We start from the raw sequence: 12,267 nt of genomic DNA on the forward strand, positions 1-12,267 counted from the left end.
TATTTTATTCCCCTCCGCCCAATCATTTTATTGATTTTCTACCCCGCACCAGCCCCACAACTGTCACTTTTTGCTGGCAGCAGTTACTGCATTTTGCGGACCTTTTAAATACACCATGTGCCGCGCTTATTGTGAAAAAAGAAGAAATACTTGTGCAAGTGCCTTTCAAATGTGTATGCAGCGACCTAAACAATGCATTATGACAATACATATAGCCTTGGGATGATTGCACCTCAGTGTACAGGCACATAAATACAAAATTATTGACCTCATCATTATGACATTTTGAATACCAATTGAATGCATTTCAGAATTGTACCAAAAGTATGTATCCAACTTCATCTCACAATTCTGCCCCAGTGGGTCTACCTTATATTTATCCTATGGTATTCCCGCACTTCAACTTGTCAATACTGCTTATTATCAAAATCAAGAATTCCGCCATCTCATTATTATTATTATTATTAAAAACGTAGGGCTCGATTAGGATGGTGGTGAATCCGCATCCTCTGGGCTGGTGGAAGCCACCACTGGCCCGGAGGATGCGGATTCACCGCCGCAGTCCCTGTAAACACCACCCGCCAGATCAGGATGGCGGTAGGATCAGCGGCGGATGGCAGGTCCGTCCGCTGCTGATCCGCAGGCTGTAGCCTGCTATTTGGTGGCGGTGTCTGCAAGACACCCCCAGCCAAATTAGAAAGCATGTGTAAACCTATGGTAACCCCCTGCATTTGCATGCACAAAGCGGCAGGCACCGCGCGGTGCCTGCCGCTTTGTGCATGGAAATGCAATGCAGGCATTTTTAACATTGCGGCGGGTGCTGCTTGAAGTCACATCCTAATTGGCATGGAGGGACCGCCACTGCCCTTGCGGACGGTCCCTCCACCTTGGGGGTGGCGGACAGACACAGGTCCGTCCGCCATCCTAATGACCCCCTTAATAATGCTTACAGCTACCACAAGGGTTTTCCCGGCGCATGGAAGAATAGGGGGAATGCTGAGAGCAAAGTGAGTGAGATAGAAAAGCCAGGTTTTTACGTCTCTACGAAAGGCTGAAAGAGACATACGTTTCCTCAAAGAAACTGGAAAGGGAGTTCCAGAGTTGAGAGCATAGATAGGCAAAGGAACTGCCTTTCATACGGGACATGCAAAATCTTGGTACAATAAACTGGGTCTGTTAGGAAGATCGGGTGATATGGATATACCATGTCCATAATGTATTTGGGACCAACTCCGGCTTTTGCCTTGAATATGTAGCATAGAGCTTTAAACTTAATGCAATTTGAGACAGCAAGCCAGTGCAGCTCATGGAGTGTAGTGTAGTTCCTATATTCCCAATAGGCTCTGCGCATTGGAATAACATAAACGACAGTTTAGACGTAGGACTGAGGTCGACTAGGTCTCTATTGAATATGTTAGACTTAATTGTGTGTGCCAGCTAGCTCAGAGGTCACTAGAAACGTTCTCGAGTAAACAAGAAGGTGTTTAGCTTTCCTGAATAGACCAGAAGGGATTAGTTTCTGACAACCGCATAAACATGACAACTTTGCTCCCTCCAGAACAAGGAGTATATCTCCAGAGTCGCGGAAACAATAGATAGCTATTTTACTCAGTCAATCGTGCATGCTCCGTTTCACCAGAGATGCAGAGAAATAGAGAGATGGGCGTTTTCAATAAAAGGGTTATTTATTGAGCAGTCTTCTTTCTTGTGCAAGAGAAATGAACTGACACAATTGCAATACTTGTCATAAAGTGAAGTGCGTAAAGTAAAAGGAGTATTATGAAATAATACTGTAAAAGCATTTACATTGTTTCTAAGCCATAAGATACTTAAAATGGATAAAATACATACAACAATAAAATAATGACTAAACATACTCAACTGGTGTTTCTAAGATACGCCTACCCCAGTGTACCTAACCTAAGCCTAGTACAGGGAAGGAGTAGATGAGTTACAGTTTTTTGCCAAGAATCTGAATCAAGAATTCTCTGTGGGTCTAATCAGCTCCGTACCTTGGGTATAGAATGAAAGAGGCCTTGTATCTCTCTCTCAGGACTCGATCTCCCAGCAACCCGCGAGGGTGTAGGGAAACACTGGAGCTGGATTTCTCTGCAAGAGAAAAGACAGCGTCTCTCTCAGTGCGTCAGCATGGAGGGTCGGCTTCCTTCGGCACTCGCATCAGCAGGGTGTCAGGCAAGTAGATAGCCGATCTGCTCCAAACCACCGTGTGTTGCTTAAGGCAGATGTTAGTATATTTATACCTGGAAGGTGCCGAGTTTGACGTAAGGTTGGACATAAGACATCACTAAGAACTGTCTGTTCTTTCAGGACTCCAGGAGTTCTAGGTCAAATCAAAACAGAAGCAGGGGGAATTTCCGGGCTGCTGGAGGCTTGGTTTGTTCAAGAACGCGTTGTGCTTTCTAGGAGTCTATGGGAGTAGCATTGCCGTATTTGGATTGCATTGGCTATGACTTAATATGGATATGATTCTTATGCCTTTATAAGGATATTATTTGTTATAACCACATAAGGGCATAAATCGGGAATGTCTTAATTAGGGTCCTAGATACATTCACAACAGGAGAAGGTTAGAAACGGAGGCAAATTTGGGTAATCTCATCATCATATTATGTCACATAAAGGCCCAAGCAATTCCAGGAGTGGCCCGTGCAGGTAAGAGTGGTTCACAGTTACAGCCTTTGTGTTCTTCAAATAAAAAATGCAAATAATTCGAACTATTAAATAACCTCAATCAATGTCTCTTGAGACACCTCAATTGCAAAGCTTGTTATCGGTCTTTAAAGGTTGTATGTAATAAAAATAAAACAAAATGCCACCAACTACACTACACTACAAATGAATTAACAAGTTCATTTGATTTAAATTGATAAAGCACCTGAATCACCCATAAAGGGGTATCTCCATGCTACTGGAGGAGTAAACACAGGCCAGTAGGAAATAGTTGCCAAAGAGCTCAGTTATAAGTAGCTTTCTCAAAATGAAGATGGTACGAGTACTTCCGGAGATGAGAGGGTAAGTGATTCCAATAATGAGGAACCAGGTAGGAAAAGGCTTTGCCCCCAGTATGAGATTTACTAAAACCAGGAGTAATAAGGAGGGATTTCTCCCCAAATGGTAAGGATCTCCTAGGCTGGTAAGGGATACGTTGTTCTGTGAGATAGCTGGGTCCTTGCCATTCAGAGCTTTATGTACTATAGAACAGAACTTGAACTTAGTTCTCTTACGTACAGGGAGCCAGTGAAGTAGTCGCAGAAGGGGGAGGGATGCTATTCTTGCTGGCATATTCTGGACCAGTCAGGCTGCTATGTTCTGCACGGTAAACAGTCATAATATCGATTCCAAAATATTGAATGGACATAATATCGAAGTAAAAATATAGAATGGACAAAATATCGAATGGACACAATATAGTGGTTAAAAATATCGAATTTAAGGTAAGTAATATCGATTTTCAAAATATAGAAGTCAAAATATCGAAGTATACAATATAGGCATTAAATATATCGATTTTTTAATAATATACATTTTTTAAAGTGTTTTGTATGTTAGTATATGTGTGAAAAGTGTATATTAATTTTTGTAATGTATGTTTAATGTATTTTAAGTAATCAATTTTATATTATTTAATTTTTGTGTAATTTAATTCTGTAGCGGGTTGTGGGTTTATAGGGGAATAGGGTGGGAAGTAGTTTAATTTTAATTAATTAAATATTTTTATTTATTGGTATCAATTTTGAATTTATTGCTATTTTTAATTGGTAATTAATTTTTATTAATTGGCAATTAATTTGTATTAATTGATTAATTGTTAATTATGTTATTTTCTATTTTTTTTATCTGTAGTGGGTTGTGGGTTTATAGGGGAATAGGGTGGGAAGTAATTTAATTGTAATGAAGTAAATAATTTTTTTCATTTATTAGTATTGATTTTAAATTTATTGTTAATTAATTTTTAATTGGTAATTATTTCTACTAATTGGCAATTAATTCTTATTAATTGGTAATTATTTTGTATTAATTAAATATTTGATAATTATGATAATTGTATTAATGTATTTTGTGTAGTGGGATGTGGGTTTATAGGGGAATAGGGTGGGAAATAATGTAATTGTAATTAATTACATATTAAAAATACTTTTTGTGTATTGATAATTAATTGACTGTTAATTTTTAATTGGTATTAATTTTTATTATTAATTAGTTTTTGTTATTGAAAATTAATTAGTTGTTAAATAATTATGAATAGGTTATTAATGTTTAATAACTAATATGTAGTTGTATTTCTAATTAATTATTACATAATATTAAATTGGTTATTAATTTCAATTCATGTTTTATTGGTATTGATATTTAATTTATTTTTAATAATATATTAAATCATTACTTTCCCTACTGTTAAACTCACTGGAGTGGGAATAGTAATTTTCACCCTCCCGCTATCCAACGCTTTCCCTACTGTCACACTTTCTGGAGTGGGAAAATATCATGCCAACCCCATTCCAAGCTAGTCTCTTTTTGATTAATTGAAATAGTATTTTTTACCCCTACGCTATCCAACGCTTTCCCTACTGTTGCACTATCTGGAGTGGGAATAGTAATTTTTACCCCTACGCTATCCAAAGCTTTCCCTACTGTTGCACTATCTGGAGTGGGAATAGTAATTTTCACACTCCCGCTATCCAACGCTTTCCCTACTGTTGCACTCTCTGAAGTGGGAATAGTAATTTTTACCCCTACGCTATCAAATGCTTTCCCTACTGTTGTACTCTCTGGAGTGGAAATAGTAATTTTTACCCTTCAAATATCCAACGCTTTCCATACTGTTGCACTCTCTGGACTGGAAATAGTTATTCTTACCCCTACGCTATCCAACGCTTTCCCTACTGTTGCACGCTCTGCAGTTGGAATAGTCATTTTTACCCTCCCGCTATCCAACGCTTTCCCTACTGTTGCACTCTCTGGAGTGGGAATAGTAATTTTTACCCTTATGCTATCCAACGCTTTCCCTACTGTTGCACTCTCTGGAGTGGGAATAGTAATTTTTACCCCTACGCTATCCAACGCTTTCCCTACTGTTGCACTCTCTGGAGTGGGAATAGTATTTTTACCCCTACGCTATCCAACGCTTTCCCTACTGTTGCACTCACTGGAGTGGAAATAGTATTTTTTACCCTCCCGCTATCCAACGCTTTCCCTACTGTTGCACTCTCTGGAGTGGGAATAGTAATTTTTACCCTTACGCTATCCAACGCTTTCCCTACTGTTGCACTCACTGGTTTGGGAATAGTATTTTTTACCCCTACGCTATCCAACGTTTTCCCTACTGTTGCACTCTCTGGAGTGGGAATAGTAATTTTTACCCCTATGCTATCCAATGCTTTCCCTACTGTTGCACTCTGCAGTGGGAATAGTATTTTTTACCCCTACGCTATCCAACGCTTTCCCTTTTGTTGCACTCACTGGAGGGGGAATAGTATTTTTTACCCCTACGCTATCCAACGCTTTCCCTACTGTTGCACTCACTGGAGTGTTATTATTAAATGTTACCCTCCTGCTATCCTATGGTAAAATATTGTAAATTTTTTATTAATAACTTAAATTAATAATATCTTAATTTTAAGGTTATTTGAGTATTTTTAAGTATGTTTTAGTTAATTATATTTATTATTTCATTAATTTTAAATTACTTTTAAGACATTTAAAAAAATTCGATATTTTGACTGACTATAATTTTTTACAGACTATATTTTGGATTCGATATTTTTGTACTTACCTGTTTGTAGATAGGAATTCGATATTTTGGCATTCTATATTTTGGTGACTATATTTTGGTAAGTCTATATTTTGTCATTCTATATTATGTCAGTGATCCGGTCACCACCTGGAGTTTATTCAATAAGGATTTGTTTGTCGGAATTAGCTGCAAGTCCAAAACTGCTATCAACGTGCCAGGCATTTTCTTAAGGTACCAAAGAGACAGGTTTGAATAAATGGAGCCACAGGCATATAACCTCTTTATTAGTAAGCAATCAATTTCATAATTTTACACTTTTCTTAATGTTTGTAGATGCACCTCATTCAGTGTTGGGTGATAACAGGGCATCCACCAAAATCATCAGGTCACTCTTCTGTTCAACATTCGGTTCTTCCACCTCCTTTAGGGGTGGGGAGCTGGTATGTGTCTGATGTTGGAGCTACAGCAGCCCTTTACCAGCACTGTTTCGGTAGACCAGCCACTGAAGAACTACCAGTTTACATGATGCTGCAAGAGCACTCTGTTTATTGGGACATAAACGTCTGTTGTGATTATTCTAATCCAGGTCAGCCACACGCAGCTCTGTCTCCACTTATGTTATAGAAAGGGTGAGAAGAAAGTATGGTCATAGTTTTTGATTTTCATCTACATTTCTTTATCCCAAATCTTCCATTCCAAGACATTTGCAACTACTGTTTTTTACTATTAATATTGAAGAAAGTGAAAATGGTGTGGAATCTACAGCGATGACTCGCTAAAAGCTGCTTGTTTTAGAGTTATGTGAGAAACAAAAATGACCATATTTGTGGGCGAAATGGTACCTATGGAAAAATCTTAAACAATCTTCTTAATGTTCATTCTGTTGACCTAATTTGGAGGCAAGGGGCAATGTAGCCATCTTTTCTGTTGCCCCTGCTTCAGCCTTGCCACCATGTTTTAAGCCTTCTCGTATGGAAGTGAATATAATTCATAGAATCCGCCATCAAATCAGAATCCTTGATGTCTTTTTGCAATGCCTGCATTCTAAGGTTTTTAAGGGCTGAATAACTCTGTTAGTTAGCTCTGTGCAGTACCAGAAAGACATTAATTCTGGTGCTCTGTCACATTCTGGAACAGAAGCATCCAGACTCCATAATGAATTTTGAAATATTCTCCTAAATCTGCATCATAAGCAATTGATAATTACTTTACCACACATGCTATACACAATAGGTTCCCCAGGAATGCTTGTGCATGTTAGAGCTATAAATGAAAATGAAAAGATCATCCCAATAGAGGAATGTTCGCTGAATTGGAATGTACTGATTGTGGTTTCTCTTTTTTCAGATAACACTCTTGCAATAGTTCTGGGCTGTGTGTTTGCTTTCCTGGCACTGCTAACAGTCATTCTGGTGATCATCTTTCATGAGTGGAAGCAGGCACGGTAAGCATTTGATAGCAATCCTTGACAAAGCCAATTCAACTGCATTGCACTATGAAACCAGCTTTGTTGAGGGTTACAAGTGGAGAGCCATCATCAGCGGGAAGAGCCTGGACAAATGCTGCTAGATTTGCTGCAAACATCCAGGGTGAAACCCCTGCTAGATGTTTCTGCTGACGACCGAGCTGTACTGGCTCAGTGTGTAGTACTAAAAAAGCCAGATGTTTAAACCACAAGAAAACCTAAATGCTTAGCCGAATTAGTAGGTAAAAACAGGGTTCCCTGTGCATCTGACCACAAGTTATTATTCCAAATCGAGGGTTGCCCTCCAAATATAATGACTTCCTCTTGTCTGCATTTAATTTCACACAATTAGCCCTCACCCAATTGGCAAATTCCTTCATTCAGTTGTTAAAGTTGATGGCTATGGAATGTCCATCCTCTGTGATAGACAATATTATCTGTGTGTCATCTGCGTAAACTGTAAGCCGAAGGATTTATTCATTTTGCCCAGCAGGAGGTACAAATAGATTAAACAGTGTTGGATTTAGGGAGGATACCTGAGGTACCCCACATGGCAGGGCAAGGAGCTTGATTTAAATTGATTATAAGTTAAATTTTGAGATATTTCAATTAGGAAGATTCCAAAGTCTTTATTACCTAGGTTTGCTAGGTAATCTGTTGATAGGGTCGAGGGATGGTATTTGGGAAGACAGTTTTTTAAATCGTTGGGATACAAATTTGTCTTTTTTTAGCAAAGGACTAACTGCTGCTTCTTTACACATATGTGGGTAGCATCCTGTAACGATAGCTCTTTTCATGATTAAGGTCAAAGGTGTGGCGATTGTACTGACTACTGAATAGACGGGCGGCCGTGACTTGACACTGGAAAGATGGAGCTCTGTTTGATCTTACGATATTTGTGAGAAGGAAGATTGTATTGCTTCATTCCCTGTAGTTCCATCTCTACTTTCTCTGGGGTTTCAGTTCACCTGTGAATCAGAGTTTGCAGAATTCTGTGTATTTTGATTAAAAGAATCAAATTCTGAATACATGGTAAGAATTTTTGATTGAAAATAGTTTGCAAATTTAGCAAAGAAATCCTGGGATCCGTCCAAGTTTAGGAGAAGACATAAGGTTTGTCACGGTGAACAATTCCCTAGAAGAGTTAGAGGTATTCATTTTGTTGGAGCAAAAACTTGATTTTACTTCTCTGATTGCTAATTTTTAGTCCCTAATTAAGACACTTTATTCGTTTTTTTCCTGGCCGTCATTTTTTTTCAGCAGGCTCGATCTTGGCATTGAAAAGCTGTCTAATCTGTATAAACCCATCAGAGAACCACAGGGCATTTGGCAGCTCCCTATGTATCCGAGTCGCCTTAAAAGGGACAATCAAGTCCAAGGCAGAGCTAAACCAAGAAGAGAACTCCGATGTGGCCAGATTAAGATCATCAGGGTCAGTCTTGTTGCTAGTTCTAAGGGCAGTGGAAAAGGAATCATCAAACAGACCCTTCCAATCTCGCTTGACCACTTTATTATTACCCTTGCACGAGGCATCATACATGGGCATCCAGGAGAGAGTAAAACCAACTGCATGGTGGTACGACCAGCTAAATGTGAGCACTTCACTGATTGCAGCAGCAAATGGGAAACAGCATTTACCACATACATTGATGCCTGAACCATGACTTACCTTTACAGCCACTCCTTAAAAACAACAAAGCCTTTACAACGAAAGTCTTTACAACACATTTGTTTACCAGAACTATGCCTTTACCATGAAAATTTAAGTAAGTGTAATACACACACACAAACAACATATATATATATATATATATATTAATTTGTAATTGGAATGCCCACTAGAGGGCTATACTATAACGAACTATGGGATAAAAGGTTGAATTATGGTACCAACTTATCATCCCACTGGAGGGTATGAATTTAATTTGTTAGTCCCATGTACTGATTTATTGCTAAATGCCAAAATTATAGAAAATAATTGCAACAGGCTTAAATGGTTGGTTGAAAACTACATGTCCCATAATTCCTGTGCAAATAACAGGAAGTGAGGTGTTAACATGGAGGATGTTACTTTATTTAAACTTAGCAAAAAAATGTAATAATGGTTTCTGTGAGCAAGGTCTCCGTAGAGACCGAAACGCGTTGGGTGTTGCTGGCTTGCTGATAAATGGAAATAAAACTAAACCGATCTACAAACTCTGGTGTATGGCTGTAATTGAAAAGAATATCCGGGAGTGCATGAAGATTAAACTCCCCTAATGGGGAAACTGAAATTTATATATATATATATATATATATATATATACTATTGCACCAACCCATATTCAGTAGGTTAAAACTAACCTGTCTCACGACAGACTAAACCCAGCTCACGTTCCCTATTAGGGGTTGAACAATACAATATTATTATTGCCTACTGGTGGTCGCCAGTATATAGTAGTTAAGATCTAGTCTCCATAGGAATAATTTTTGACTTGCCTATAGTGTTGGGGGTGATACGTGCAGTGAGGATAGAGAATTTAGGGCACAAAATAAAGGTGCATTTGTAATGTTTTTTGTCAAAGGAACCTTTAGCCACAGCTACAACCGGAACCGCGGAGACAGACTCACGACAAATTTGGCAGGGAGGTAGATGTTGGATCAAGGAACTGCCTTTTGCCAATTTGATGTAAATCCGTTCAGTAGTTTTTGCGAAATTGAAACCCAAAATGATAGTGATATCTCTGCCCCCGGATATTGCGCAACCGTTTTCGCAATGAATCACAAATGCACATGCCAACTCGAATGCTCTGATTGGCTAGATAGAACTTGAATAGAAAGTTGCAGTTGCCAATTTATTAATCGAGAACGATTCCCATGGCTCAAAATTTCTGAAAAAGCTAACATAAGGGGTCATTGTAGAGGTACTCTGATTCGGTGTTTGACAAATGGAGGTGCTAGTGTCTCAAGTTATGTGTCCAAAATAGATTTTTTTAATCACACGCAATATTCACGAAAACGCCTCAACCGCCAGCATGTCCCCCCCCCCAGTGTACCATTGCGCGGTTGTCTCGAATGTCACAAACTTAACGCAAATATTGGTAGAAATATAAAAAAATATATCAGTGAATAATTAATAATACAATGTTATAGAGATATTGAGATTCTGATAAATGTTTTTATAGAGTTAATTATATAGTGAGTTATCTATTGTGATGGTTAGAATTAATTATATAGTTATCATTTTTTAATGTGGTAGTGGCGAATTGCTGCCTTTGCTTTCTGCTTTTGCGAAGAAACCGTGGGGATCAGTGACCTCGACCTTGGCCAAGGGCCCAGGCACTTCCTGTGCTGCTTCTGATCCTGCTGATCGTGCTCGTCCCGCCGCTACCTCCTGCAGGGTTTGAGCCCCCTGAGCCTCACCAGTGCTCCACTTGTGGGTTGTTGTTTTCACTATTTCTTGCCTGTAATTTTGCCACTGTTTTCGACTGTTGTTCCTGCCACATCCTTTTCTGTACTTTTCCGGTAGAGCCCTCCGCCACCCCCCTCCACCCTCCTCTTGCCTTCTGTACCACTGAATTCTTTTTCCAGCCGATTCCCCGCGGCCACGCCCCCTCGCCGCCCGCTCCCGCCTTATAAGGCAGCCTCTCCAGACATTCAGGGTGGCCTTGACCTTGCCCAAGGGCCGAGTCACTCCCTGTGCCGCTTCTGATCCCGCTGATCGCGCTTGACCCACCGCTGCCTCCTGCAGGGTTCGAGCCTCCTGAGCCTCACCAGCGCTCCACTTGTAGGTTGTTGTTTTCACTATTTCTTGCCTGTAATTTTGCCACTGTTTTCGACTGTTGTTCCTGCCACATCGTTTTCTGTACTTTTCCGCCACCCCCCCCCCCCCCTTCCCCCCCTTTTGCCTTCTGTACCACTGGGTTCTTTTTTCTGCCGCTTCCCCGCAGCCACGCCCCTCGCCGCTCCGCTCCTGCCTCCTCCCCCTGCCTTAAATGGCGACCGTCGACAGGTACGCGCAGTGGACGTGCGCATCGGGCGCACCAAAGGCAAGCCAGTCTGCGCCCGTCAGCGCCTGGATCACACCCAGCGCCAGAACCCTTGGACACTGAAGCCGCCACAACACCAGACTGCACTACGACTCCAGCACCCTCCACGCACTCAACGCCGGATGAGACCACTCCTGCTACCGGGCCACCCCGAAACACACCCAAGGGCCCTTCACCTGCCAGAACTGCAGCTTCACCAGCATCTGACCCGCCAAACCATCAACCAAAGAACCCAACCACCTCCGTTGCATCCTCCTCAACACCAGCTCCGCTCGCAAGCACGCCATCGAACTCTGGGACCTCAACCACCCCCGTCGTCGCCTTCCTGACAGAGACCTGGCTGAACGCCACCTCGGCACCAGACATCGCCATAGCCTTCCCTGTCGGCTACACGATCTCCCGCAGAGACCGCACCAACAGAGTGGGAGTGGGAATCGCCATCATCCACAAGGACCCCTCAGAGTCTCGACCGACACCGACGACACCATCTCCGCTGCAGAGCACATGCACTTCCAGATCCACACCGACCCCAACACCACCCTCAGAGGAACACTCATCTACAGACCACCCGGACCCCGACCACAGTTCAGCGACACCATCACCGATCTCATCAGCACCCACGCCCTCGCCTCCACGGACTACATCCTCCTCGGGGACCTGAACTTCCACCTCGAGAACAACAACAACGCCAACTCCACCACCCTGATTGACAACCTCACCAATCTCGGCCTCAAACAGCTCGTGATGACACCCACCCACACCGCTGGACACACACTGGACCCCATCTTCTCCGCAAGTCCCCACGTTTCCTTCAACTACACCTCCGAACCCCACTGGACCGACCACAGATGCGTCCATCAAGAAACCCACCACACACCACTGCACCCAACAGCTACCACGCCGCTGCTGGGGCAAGGCCAGCAAGGACCAACTGATCACCACCCTCGCCCTGAGACCACCTGCTGACCCCATCGACCCCGACACCGCCGCCATCAACCTCAAACAGTGGCTCAGCGACT

General features: G+C 41.6%; 1 protein-coding gene across 1 annotated transcript in view; it reads left to right on the plus strand.

The window, feature by feature from the left end:
• SUSD2 (sushi domain containing 2) overlaps positions 1–12,267 on the plus strand; it is a 1,032,760-nt gene that overhangs the window by 975,800 nt on the left and 44,693 nt on the right. Inside the window, exon 26 of the mRNA XM_086943298.1 lies at positions 7,103–7,199. Coding sequence (XP_086799424.1) covers positions 7,103–7,199 — 97 coding nt within the window. The remainder of the gene's footprint in view (positions 1–7,102; positions 7,200–12,267) is intronic.

The sequence above is a fragment of the Lissotriton vulgaris genome, chromosome 11 (genome assembly GCF_964263255.1).
Source record: "Lissotriton vulgaris chromosome 11, aLisVul1.2, whole genome shotgun sequence".
Classification (NCBI taxonomy): Eukaryota; Metazoa; Chordata; class Amphibia; order Caudata; family Salamandridae; genus Lissotriton; species Lissotriton vulgaris.